This window comes from Amblyraja radiata, chromosome 29 (assembly GCF_010909765.2).
Source record: "Amblyraja radiata isolate CabotCenter1 chromosome 29, sAmbRad1.1.pri, whole genome shotgun sequence".
Taxonomy (NCBI): Eukaryota; Metazoa; Chordata; class Chondrichthyes; order Rajiformes; family Rajidae; genus Amblyraja; species Amblyraja radiata.
The window spans coordinates 29901920-29915447 of record NC_045984.1 but is presented as its reverse complement, the minus strand read 5'-3'; the positions used below and the strand labels follow the sequence as shown (position 1 = coordinate 29915447).

The following is a 13528-nucleotide window of genomic DNA, read 5'->3' as shown; positions in this document are numbered from 1 at the left end:
CAGAAGCATCTATGGAGCGAAGGAAATAGGCAACGTTTCGGGCCGAAACCCTTCTTCAGACTGATGCGAGGGTTTACAGGACTTTGTTGTGTACTTTATATATGTTTGTGTAGCTTTAATAACAAAATATATAAATTTGATATATGTTTTAACAAAGTTACAGTAAGAAACTCATCAACAGAATGGTGTCTGGATAAGGTTTATTCAATGTTCTAAATTGAATTGCGAGTACAAGTATCTTATTTATAAAATGGAATGAAGACAAATCAGCCAAAGGTATATAATAATTGAGATAAGAGAATACAATGACTGGATATATATTTACAATATAAAGCAACTGCAAACAAGATAGTTAAAACATTATACATTCAAAGAATAATGACATTAGCAATGTATAGAGCAATTAACTACCATTTGGACAAAAAAAAACACAGGAACTTTACACTCGATGAGGTGTTGAAAACCTCAATCCATTTCCATGCAAAACATCCTTTCAGTAAAGAGCTTGGTACAGTATTTTCAAAAACATAGCTCAAAATCAAACATCTTGAAATAAATGGATGAACCACTATTGCATAAGTTAGTGTGTTGTTATAGTACGTTTTTCCCCCCAACTTTTTCAAGAGATGGTCCAAAGAGGAAGAAACAATTACTGAACAGTTTCAATTCTTAACTGGAATTTACTCCACAATGACAAAATGTTATCCACCACTAAATCAGTACACACAAGAGCTGTTCAAGTCATTTTAGAGTGTCATCATAAAACACTTCAGGTTTAGGGAGGATTTTTAGGCACCCTCCAATTGCCAGTCTTGTTCCTCATACAACGGAACTAACAAAAGCCCACTTAAGTACTGAATTAAAAAATGCCTTCAGTTTCCTAAAATATGACAGGTACTATTTTGATACATCAAAATGATACATACATTATAGAAGAGGGAACTAGTTTGATACATCATAGATTGATATAAGCGGGATTTCTTTCAAGGATTAATGACCAAAACTTTGTATTGGGAGTTAAAATTCAGTGCATCATGGCAATTGGGCTAAAATACAAACAACTCCCCAATGAGAGATTCTAACTAATGATTTCTTCTCTTTGTGCAAATTCAAAGGTGCTTTAAAGGTAAAAGATCTTATTAAAAATTTCACCTCATCAATTATTTCTCTGTGATTTAACTTGCTGTTTGTATAATGTTCTTCCATTTTATTAAATTAGCCATTATTTATTAGACACAAGAGCCCTACAGTGGCTTTTAGTCGATTGTTTGATCATTACATAACTGAGCCAGCCAATGTTTATACTTGTGCAACAGCAGCAGGGACAGTGTTAAGAAGCAAGAAACTCAGTAACTGCTCTTTTTCAATTTAGACATTGAGACTTAAAATGCAGCGCCGCTAGAAGCCGATAACAAAAACAGCAATGCTAGAAACAGTCAGGCAGCATCTGTGGAATGAAAAATGTTTTAGGTCGATAACCCTTTGCCAGTACTGCTGATTGTTCCTAGGCATTTCGGTTTTTATTTCAGGTATTGGCAGTTCTTAATATCGCACAAGTGATCCAGCAAGTGGTGGGACCTAAAGGTCTTGGTTCAGCCAGATGCCGAGTCCTTTTAGAAATAAATCCTATTTTTTGGGATACTAAGAAATTAAAAACATACACAGATAAATCAATTAGGTGCACATAATAGAATTAATTTAGAATCCAAAGTTGCCAAAATAGCACATGGCTCCATTAATCTGTGTTTGTAATCTTGCTCTCGACAACATAGAATATTTTAACAAAGGTATATATAACTGTTGTAAACATGTTACATATCCTATTCTAGTCCTTGGAAATGTCGAGTTTTAAGAAATATTCAAATAGCCAAGTTCACAAAACGGTATCACTTTACAGTACATTATATAACATTCATAAAATTAAATCCAGACCTTCCTCCAATGAGTGAATATTAGCACAGATTAGAGAGGCAAATTGACATATCAAAATAAAGAATCATACCAAGATCAAGAGCGGAAACTGTTTTTTGGATTTTGGATTGACAACCAATCAATAAGTGGAAGTAATCTAGAAAGAGCGAATGGAACAACGGTGTGCATTAATATTACCCATTTAACAGTATAATGACCAGGGGATAAAAGTAGAGTTTTAAAAATAGTGGCATAAACATCTGTGCATCAATTATGCTTTAAATCTTTGAATAAATAATCAAAAAGATATTAGATAAGGAGGATCTTAAAAGTAAAAAGGTTATTTATTTCTGTAAAATTAGAAAAAGTTATGTTCCATTCTCACAAAGAAACTACTTTAGTTTTTAACAACTGTCAGTCTTCTGTTGTTTTTCTCAAATTTATCAACCGAAACTTTGTGCAAAACCTATGACCACATCTCAACCAGATTGCTACAATTTTGAACGTGATTTTTGCCACAAAGCCACTTTGGTCATTAGTTATTACATTTTTGAAATTCTTGATAATTGATCAGAATAGATCAGTTTCTTCAAAGGTTAGTATTTAAACAATGGAAAACTAAACTCTCCCCAACTCTCCTGCGGCTAAACCTGGCTGGGGTAAGGGCTCCAAGCTTGGTGGTCAACCTCTGATGCTATGTCGCACATCTATCTTTCATAAAGTGAATATGAGATTATCTTGTTGTAAGGTTGCACTGTAAAAAAACCCATCTCTTTTTTCACATGAGATATCAATAAATGTGCACTCATCAACAGCAGTCAGGACACACTGATCAGGAGCCTTAATTGAGACCACTTCCTTCTTGGTGTACGATCACTAGCCACCTTTCTAAAAACATTGTTGCTACTTTCATAGTATCAGGGCACAAAATTATTCATCATTTTCACCTTAATTTCCCCACACTGTTACACAGTTCTTACATTTCTGCCAACTTCACTTTCAACCAGTTATATTAAGTCAGACCATCGAACTCACTACACCTCCAAACACAATACAAAAATCAAACTTAATTCATTTGTTAATTCTATGAATAAGAAAGGGAACGAGAACACTGATTCATGCAAATATATATTTTGCAAACTGGCTTTGGACAGGGATTAGCTATTTTTAAAAAGTGCAGATCAAATGTAGATAAACTGCATCTGAAACAAAATTCCTTTCCACTTCTAGGGTTAACAATTAGAAGATTCAATGGGGACCTACATGGTCATATTTTGCAATTTTCTGCATTAAATTTAAAAAAAAGTTTTCCCTCTGTAGTACATATGGATGCAATTTTATAAAAATTATGAAGTAAACCAGGTTTGATCAATTCATAGCAATTACTGAGAAAAGGGAATTAAAGTAAGCAAATTAAAGCACATGGTCGCAAGTGTATCACTAAGTAATGCAATATGTGAAAATAAAAATAAACTCAAGTTAATTCTACAGTTTAAAACAAAGTCTAAACTCAGTCAGATGCTTATAAATAGAGTACCTACAACAAGATAGTCACGTTACACCAGTCAGCAAAATTCATTGAGCCAGCAGGCAAAATAAACAACAGCTTTTCAAGCCTGAAATGTACAAAATAAACCCATTAACAGATTACAATGCTAGGATTCTGTACATGAGCGGAGAAAAGGCTGCTGCACACCACTGCATCTTTCACGGTTGATATTTCATTCAACAGGGCAGGTTTCTACTCATACTTCAAATTCGTTCACAAAACAAAATAATGGATTAGTTCTTTTTCAAAGTTGATAGCTTGATTTTATTCATATATGCTATATTAGTTCAGATTAAAAGGATTAGTTCGAAAAAGCAGAAGATTGCAAAATTCTTACGGAAATATTTAAGACAGGTGTTATATCTCAACTCAAGAGTCAAGTTTAAAGGGTGAAGTATTCCCCAACCCACCCCCCTCCCTAACCCTTGACTTGAATCTACATTCTAGTCTGCCACTTCAAATGCAATACTGACTGAATGCTATACAGTTAGTGGTGTTTTTGCTTAGATGATAAAGTAAATCAAGACTTTAACTATCGGTTCTAGTAGACATAAAAATTTAAAGAAACAGGTAGCATTCACAATCTTTTATCCAATACTTTCTTTTCTATTTCGCCTAAATGCTTGTCTTTTTTTTCCCAGGTTTCTGTTTATACATCCCGTTGAGCAAAATTGCCATTCACTTTGATAATAAGAGTAGTAAATCTCCGCCACAAAAAAATAATCCAATGGTTGTGGCTGTGAAGTGGTTTAGGATAGCAATATAATATGAGAGGACCTACTTTAAAAAATCTTAGTTATCGGGCCAATTAAATTTAATTAGCCACATTTTCTGAAGCTATAAATAGGCGCACAAACAGAAGTTCAAAATCAAAAATCTTTTTTTTTTGTAGGCCCACGTTACATTCTAACATAAACTCTCAAAACAATGACGACCATAGGAACAATACATAATTTGCCAAATTGCATTAAAATAAAAGCAGGCTTGTGTTTTAGATAGGTTGCAAGATTACATGTTAGAAACGTAGTAAGACCATAATGCTAAAAACCTGAAAGTGCATTTTCAACAGCACTGATAGTTTTTCCACTTATTTAATACTTTCTCTTATTTAACACTTTCTCTTGTGCAAGTGCTTTAAGCTGATAGGTTCTTAAATGCATATACTTATATATATTATTTAGGGAGGGTGATCAGCAAGTTGGCTGAGATAACCAGAAGGTGGGATGTGGGGTCTGTAATGAGGATTCACCAGTTCATATAGAATGTGTTTTATGCCGGATGCTTACATGCTGGGCCGAAGACAGTTTACTTTTCTACATGTTGCTCTAAATACAGATAATTCACAAACACAGGAACAAACATGAAATGGGATACACAGAATACAGGTGACTCTCGTGTTTCGCTCATTCACGTTGTGGAAATTAGACCTTGCAGAGTTTACAACTCGCTTCCCAAAAAATTGGGATTTATTTTTGGTGCATGCGCAGATAGCACGGATTCAGGTAACGGAATATTGTGATACAGCCCCTTGCTAGGAATGTTAATAACCTTATCCCACCCCACTGTATTTAAGGGTCGCCTCTATTATGTTGCTGTGCATAAACTAATAGGGTTTACTAGTACGCTGCCATCAATTTCAGTTCCGAGATCAAAGAGAGAATAAATGACATAACTAAATTAATATTTTTCAGTCTCTCCAAATATTTAAACTTTAGATAATTTTGGAATTGCATTAAAATATTCAAAATGTGCATCAAATATTCTATGAAAAACCCACATTAAAATAATAAGTGGTATGTTTGTTAACTTTTTATAGACAAGCCTCTAATAATCATTCATAAACTATATAGTGTTCTTTCGCCATCTGATTCACCATTGTGGAAGAGCATAAGGGAGATGCAGAAAACACGATTATGGCCCGGTTTCAATATACAGAGCACTAAAAAGCCCTGTAGTTCATCCATGAAACAGAAAGGGAAATCAGCGGGTGAAATCTATTTGTTTCCTAACTCATTCTGTACCAAAACCCAAGCCAAATAAAATTAATTTGTAACCCAATGTTCAAATGTTCTATTATACAAAAAGTGTGTCTTGAACAACTGTCCTGCACACCTTCCTCCCTTGAGGCCATTCATGAGTACCGTAGGTCCAAATCTCCACTATGAACTGCTTTACTTCCTCTACTCACATATGGAAAACATTATTCTGCTTGAATATTGCAAAGTTGACCTCAAAAGTTATACCATCAAGTGAGCTTTTCTGCTGATGCACTGTGCCCAAGAGCGTAGGAAGCTGACTGCGTTGTTACTAAATGCATCACAAAATGTGATTTTAAAAACATGCAGATTTTTTTGGTATTCAATAGTGTCATTTGCCAAAGCAAGAAAAAGCTTCCCAAAATCCAATGCCATTTTAGTGTTAATATGCACCAAATCTGTGACATCAGTTCTACACAACTCACTGATGTACAAGATGAGCATTAGATCCTGTATACGTAAAAGAACACTTCACTTTGCATTTTCTTCAGACATGGAAATCTCAAATACATATAATTCACCTTTGCATCTGCATTTAACTTTCCCAATTTCTTCCAGGGCTTGATCACAGTACTGGAGTAACTCAGCAGGACAATTTCCTCCAGGGCTTGGATCACTGCTTTGTCGTTTTATTCATAAACAATTTTTACAAGAAATAGATCTCCAGACCCATGCAGGTTAGTGCTGATCGACCCAATATCTGGTTACTGTGCATTGATGAGGGCACATCTTTTTGTTGCCTCCAGTTCATAACAAATGCAGATCAACACATTTTAACACAAGTCATTTTTATACATGTTACCACAATTGATTGTCGCATTTCAAACTTCAACTGTTCCATTCCATAAATTTTAACCTTACAATGGGATAATAGTTACTGTCCAATTGAGTAGAGATAAAGTCTCTGAACCCTACTCTTCATTGGGATTGCATTTAGATGCTAGGTGCATATATACTGGCTCCTGAGAGTGTCGCAAATTAAATTAGCCTCTTGCATGTATTTGTCTAAATTGAACGTTGTTCTGTCATTCCTTGCCGGAGTTAAGCGCATTTCAAGGACGTGTGGATTTAATGAATTTTCATTTCATTATGGTTCGTTGTGTCGGTGAATTCACACAATTGTTTCACTGGAATCTTTCCTCACAAGCTTTGAAGAGAGGAGAGAGTGTTGAGTGATATTCCTATGGTCTGCAGTCACCAGTTGGACTTTTTGGTTTGTCCTTCGCCATTCTGAGTAAAGCTGGCAATGATAGCGGAATGAAACCTTTGGACAAAAATCAACATGTATCAATCTCACAAATATCGCTTTTGTTTCCCTTTCATGCTCCACTACTCTCCATAGCCTGCACTTTTTCTTCGCAGACACTTCTGCTTTGTATTCTTAGTGCAAATCAGACATTTAGAAATGGTGCACAGACAATGGTTATATCCGTAGGATATTGACAAATATCCCCGAACTCTACCCCTGCTACATTAACGACTGCATTGGTGCTACCTCCTGCACCCATGCAGAACTCACTGACTTTGTCAACCTCACCACTAATTTCTATCATGCACTCAAATTCACTTGGACCATCTCCGACATCTCCCTAACATTTCTAGATCTCACCGTTTCTATCACAGGAAAAATACTATTGACCAACAAACCTACTACTACAAACCTACTGTCTCCCATAGCTATCTTGAGTACACTTCTTCCCACCCTGCTTCCTGTAAAGACTCTATCCCCCATCTCCCAATTCCTCTGTCTACGCCGTATCTGCGCCTAGGATGAAGTGTTCTATACCAGGTCATTGGAGATGTCCTCATTCTTTAGGAAACAGGGGTTCCCCTCTTCCATTATAGATGAGGCTCTCACTAGGGTCTCCTCGATATCCCGCAGCTCAGCTCTTACTCTCTCTCCCTCCCCCCCCCCCCCCCCCCCCCCCCCCCCCCCCCCCCCATTCGTAACAAGGACAGAATCTGAGGAAAGACATTCTTGCCATAGAGGGAGTACAGAGAAGGTTCACCAGACTGATTCCTGGGATGGCAGGACTTTCATATGAAGAAAGACTGGATAGACTTGGCTTGTACACACTAGAATTTAGAAGATTGAGGGGGGATCTTATAGAAACTTACAAAATTCTTAAGGGGTTGGACAGGGTAGATGCAGGAAGATTATTCCCGATGTTGGGGAAGTCCAGAACTAGGGGTCACAGTTTAAGGATAAGAGGGTAGTCTTTTAGGACCGAGATGAGAAAATCATTTTTTATACAGAGAGTGGTGAATCTGTGGAATTCTCTGCCACAGAAGGTAGTTGAGGCCAGTTCATTGGCTATATTTAAGAGGGAGTTAGATGTGGCCCTTGTGGCTAAAGGGATCAGGGGGTATGGAGAGAAGGCAGGGATGGGATACTGAGTTGGATGATCAGCCATGATCATATTGAATGGCGGTGCAGGCTCGAAGGGCCGAATGGCCTACTCCTGCACCTATTTTCTATGTTTCTATGTCCCCCATGTCCTCACCTTCCACCCCATCAGCCGTCGCATACAGCATATAATCCTCCAACATTTTCACCACCTCCAACGGGATCCCACTACTGGCCACATCTTCCCATCTCCACCCCTTTCTGCTTTCCGCAGAGACCGTTCCCTTCCGAAACTCCCTGGTCAACTCGTCCCTTCCCACCCAAACCACCCCTTCCCCAGGTACTTTCCCCTGCAACCGCAGGAGATGCAACACCTACCCCTTTACCTCCCCCCTCGATTCCATCCAAGCACCCAAACAGTCTTTCCAGGTGAGGCAGAGGTTCACTTGCACCTCCTCCAACCTCATCTACTGTATCCGCTGTTCCAGGTGTCAACTTCTCTACATCGGTGAGACCAAGCGCAGGCTCGGCATTCGTTGCACTAAACCCCTCCGCTCAGTCCGTCTTCATCAACCTGATCTCCCGGTGGCTCAGCACTTCAACTCCCCCTCCCATTCCCAATCTGAACTTTCTGCCCTGGGCCTCCTCCATTGTTAGAGTGAGGCCCAGCGCAAATTGGAGGAACAGCATCTTATATTTCGCATGAGTAGTTTACACCCCAGCAGTATGAACATTGACTTCTCTAACTTCAGATAACCCTTGCTTTCTCTTCCCCTTCCCCTTCCCATTCCCAGTTCTCCCACTGGTCTTACTGTCTCCGACTACATTCTATCTTTGTCCCGCCCACTCCCCTGACTTCAGTCTGAAGAAGGGTCTCGACCCGAAACGTCACCCATTCCTTCTCTCCAGAGCTGCCTCACCCGCTGAGTTACTCCAGCATTTTGTGTCTACCTTCGATTTAAACCAGCATCTGCAGCTGTTTCTTACACATGGTTATGCCCGTGATTGTCAACAAGATTAACCCGATTAATTTTATAATTAAAATTTTTGTTTGAATCAATCCATCAAAGGATGCACTTCTAAGTTTGTCTGTGCTGATCTAGATCCATTAGGTTAACATACAAAAATAAATTAGAGATGCTGGAAATCTAAAATAAGAATAAAATGTTGGAAATTCTTTCCTGGTCAGACAGCATCTGAGGATGAAGCAGAGTTAACATTTCAGGTCAATGACCTTTCATTACTTTTCCACGGGTGCTGCCTGATCCACCGAGTATTTTCAGCACTTATCAGCCCGTGTCTGTCAATGTATTTTATGAGTGTCATTAAATATGCACTTTGCTCTCAAGAGTCACCTCAGCAATTTAGAAGTCTCATTTAATTTATAGAATTCAGAAGGGATCACTAAGTTACAGAGAAAGGTTGAACAAGTTAGGGCTTTATTCTTTGGAGCGCAGAAGGTTAAGGGGGGACTTGATAGAGATCTTTAAAATGATGAGAGGAATAGACAGAGTTGATGTGGATAAGCTTTTCCCCCACTGAGAGTAGGGAAGATTCAAACAAGGGGACATGACTTGAGAATTAAGGGACAGAAGTTTAGGGGTAACATGAGGGGGATCTTCTTTACTCAGAGAGTGGTGGCTGTGTGGAATGAGCTTCCAGTGAAGGTGGTGGAGGCAGGTTCGTTTTTATCATTTAAAAATAAATTGGATAGTTATATGGACGGGAAAGGAATGGAGGGTTATGGTCTGAGCGCAGGTATATGAGACTAGGGGAGAATACGTGTTCGGCACGGACTAGAAGGGTCGAGATGGCCTGTTTCCGTGCTGTAATTGTTATATGGTTATATTATATGCCATTAATCCTCACTATCGCAACTATAATTTTATTTTTCCCCTCCCCAAAAATTAGGTTAAAAGAATACTAATATGAAAATCGCTGATTAGGCTTGAAGTGGTGACCCAAGCTAGATTTTCAAAGTAAACATACTGAAAGTAAAGCCGATTCAAGATATAAATTGCTCGTTGAACCGGGTCTACTGCTGCTTGGGTCGTTTCTCAGTGACTGGTGCTGCTTTGTTATTTTTACTCTGCAGCAGATCCTCAATTTAAAAACATGGTGTCATCTTGATTTTCAGATTTCTTCCAGCATATTTCCCAGCTTTCCATCAGATCATTCAGAGACAAATGACCACAGAACGCTTGATCTGATCACAGAGCGGGTGATCTAAGGTCTCCCTGGACTCAGTGGGCTGAAGGGCCCATTTCCATACATTATCTTTCAACGTAGAGGGTAGTGGTCAAGGGTGTTTTTTACTAAATGGATTCTGTAACCAAGAGTGCACCACAGGGATCAGTGCTGGGATCATTGTTGTTTTATCATTCATTTACACAACTTGGATGAGAATGTAGGTAGGCTACTTACTAACTCTGCTGATGACACAAAAATTGGTAGAGTGATAGACAGCAAAGGCATCTGTGAAAGGATGCAGAGGTAGAAAGATCAGTTGGAAAGTTGGGCAGAGTTGTGACAGGTGTGACTTGTCAGGTTATGCACTTTGGAACGTCAGATACGAACAGGACAACTATATAGTAAACAGTTGGTGCTTCAGGAGTGTTGGTTTACAGAGGGAACTTGGGATGCAAGCTCAGAGCCCTCTGAAAATGGCGACTCAGATGGACAGGGTAGCGAAGAGAGCATTTGGCATGGTTAGTCCTTGTAGGCCAAGATACTGACTTGGGATGTCATTTTTAGAGTTTCACAAAACATTAGTCAGGCTGCACGGAGTATTGTTTACAGTTCTGGCTGCCACACTACGGAAAGGATGTCTGGATAGAAGGAATGGGTGACGTTTCGGGCCGAGACCCATTCAGTCTGAAGAAGGGTCTCGGCCCGAAACGTCACCCATTCCTTCTATCCAGAGATGCTGCCTGTCCTGCTGAGTTACTCCGGCATTTTGTTTCTATCTTCGGTGTAAACCAATATCTGCAGTTCCTTTCTACACAGGAAGTAAGTGGTAGCATTAGAAAAAATGCAAAAGTGATTCACCAGGATGTTACCTAGAATTACAAGCAGCGACAGATAGGCTGGGTTTATTCTCAATGGAATATAATAACGGTAACATGGACGTTAGTATGGGGATATGGGTCAAATGCAGGAAAAAGAAGATTTAGCATAGATTGGCATCACAGTCAACATGGACGAGTTGGGCTAACGGGCCAATCTCTGTGCTGTACAACTCGATGGCTCTAAAGAGACTTATATTCTGTCCAACCATTTGGTATTTTTATAGGACACTGCATTTTGAAATGTTGAATTTTTGCAACTGGAATTTATTCTTTAAAAGATTTCCTGTTGATTCTCTCACCAAAATGTGGTACATGGGAAAGGAAAACAGACTTAAAAATATAAACAAAAATGGGCATTAAGTTCAGTAAGAAAGATGTTAAAATAATGAATGAATGATAGTTTATGAATGATACTTCATAATCATAGAAACATATAAAATAGGTGCAGGAGTAGGCCATTCGGCCCTTCGAGCCTGCACCACCATTCAATATGATCATGGCAGATCCTCCAACTCAGTATCCTGTACCTGCCTTCTCTCCATACCCTCTGATCCCTTTAGCCACAAGGGCCACATCTAACTCCCTTTTAAATATAGCCAATGAACTGGTCTCAACTACCTTCTGTGGCAGAGAGTTCCAGAGATTCACCACTCTCTGTGTGAAAAATGTTTTTCTCATCTCGGTCCTAAAGGATTTCCCCTTTATCTTTAAACTGTGACCCCTTGTCCTGGACTTCCCCAACATCGGGAACAATCTTCCTACATCTAGCCTGTCCAACCCCTTAAGAATTTTAGGTTGAGTATTTTGAATAAACACACAAAGCTGAGAAAGGGAGAAATTATTTCCTCTAACCTGGCAGGAGTCTAAAGATTAAAGCGGATGAAATGAAGCGAGCTACTGTGGAATGACTCAGTAATGTTTCACCTTATCTAACTCCTGCTTACCAGTGTCCACAGGACATAGATGGTAAAAAGTGCCACAGTGAGTGCAATAAGGCCAACTGCTTCTAGGCGGCTGTTGAATTGTAGATGATCCTGTGCCCCTCGCAAGCAGAGCCAGCCAGAGATTGCTGCCAACGGAGTGATGAACAGAAAGCAAATCATGTCACAAAATAATGTCCTCTTCTCATTCCTTGGACCTGGATCTCTCAGCCACTGAAAAACACAAGAAAACCATTACCTGTCAAATATGGGTAAACCCAAGTCACATACAAAATTTTTGGTTTGTTAAACACCTTTCATAGAAACATAGAAAATAGGTGCAGGAGTAGGTCATTCGGCCCTTCGAGCCTGCACCACCATTCAATATGATCATGGCTGATCATCCAAAATCAGTACCCAATTCCTACTTTTCCCCCCATATCCCTTTAACCCCAAGAGCTAAATCTAACTCTGTTGAAAACATCCAGTGAATTGGCCCCAATGCCTTCTGTGGGAGAGAATTCCACAGATTCACACCTCTTCGGTCATTACTGACGGCAAAAGCATTTTTCTAATTTTTTTTTAAAAAGCTCTTGGGTAATAATTAGGATGGATGAAGGAAAGCTTCAATGGGTGTTCCGAAAGAAAAACATAAACCTGTTGTTTATGAGTTAATGATTTTGCCATGGGTAAATAGCTGAAGAAGCCTTCTTTGAAATATCTTAAAACTTGTATTACTGATAGCAGGTACACAAAAATGCTGGAGAAACTCAGCGGGTGCAGCAGCATCTATGGAGCAAAGGAAATAGGTGACGTTTCGGGCCGAAACCCTTCTTCAGACTTCAGCCCGAAACGTCACCTATTTCCTTCGCTCCATAGATGCTGCTGCACCCGCTGAGTTTCTCCAGCATTTTTGTGTATCTTCGATCTTCCAGCATCTGCAGTTCCTTCTTGAACATTACTGATAGCAGTCTGCTTTCAATGAACACAATTCATTTTAAAATGAGCATCGTAGCCACATATCTGAAACATGCATTTCAAGAGGACCGAGTAATTTTTCAGTGGTTTAGACAATGTAGTCAAAGTCAAAGTATCCTTTATTGTAAGGAGGAGATAAACGATAGAATTTCAACTTGTCCATGAAACACCCTTGCACCATTTTAATTAAATGTAATGCATACAGATTGCTGTTGTGGACTTATAAAAATTCCTCCACCTCAAGTAGTATTGTTGGAGTAGACTATACATTGGTCCTTTCCCTTTTAGTTTAGTTTATTGTCACGTGTGCTGAGGTACAGTGAAAAGCTTGTGTTGTATGCTATCTAGTCAGCAGAAAGATTATACATGCAATTGAGCCATTTACAGTGTACAGATACATAAGGGAATAACGATTAGTGCAAGGTAAAGCCAACAAAGTCCGATCAAGAATAGTCCGATGATCACCAAAGAGGTAGATAGTAGTTCAGCACTGCTCTCTGGTTGTGGTACGATGATACAGTTTCCATCCAAACAAGATAATTAAATCATCACCTCTAAACTGAGACCTTGCTAATTGAGTTTAATGAGTGGGGAATGTGTTAAACCACTGCCCTACCTGCTACCATCATTTTTATTTAGTCCTTTCAAGTCTGATATACTTCATAAAACCTCTCAAAAATGTAATGTACAATCAAATTTGAATCTGCAGTAAAATCAGC

The 13528-nt window shown here is 39.0% G+C and overlaps 1 protein-coding gene across 4 annotated transcripts in view; it reads right to left on the bottom strand.

Annotated features, from left to right (window-relative positions):
* Positions 1–183: 183 nt before the first annotated feature.
* marchf2 (membrane associated ring-CH-type finger 2) overlaps positions 184–13528 on the bottom strand; it is a 37057-nt gene continuing 23712 nt past the window's right edge. For 2 of the 4 annotated variants that reach the window (XM_033047108.1, XM_033047109.1), the window contains exons 5-7: positions 11856–12065; positions 10268–10318; positions 184–6760 (exon numbers count right to left, since the gene is read on the bottom strand). In XM_033047108.1, coding sequence (XP_032902999.1) covers positions 6608–6760; positions 10268–10318; positions 11856–12065 — 414 coding nt within the window. In that variant the 3' untranslated portion in view covers positions 184–6607. The remainder of the gene's footprint in view (positions 6761–10267; positions 10319–11855; positions 12066–13528) is intronic. The other 2 variants (XM_033047110.1, XM_033047112.1) reach the window with 1 other exon arrangement.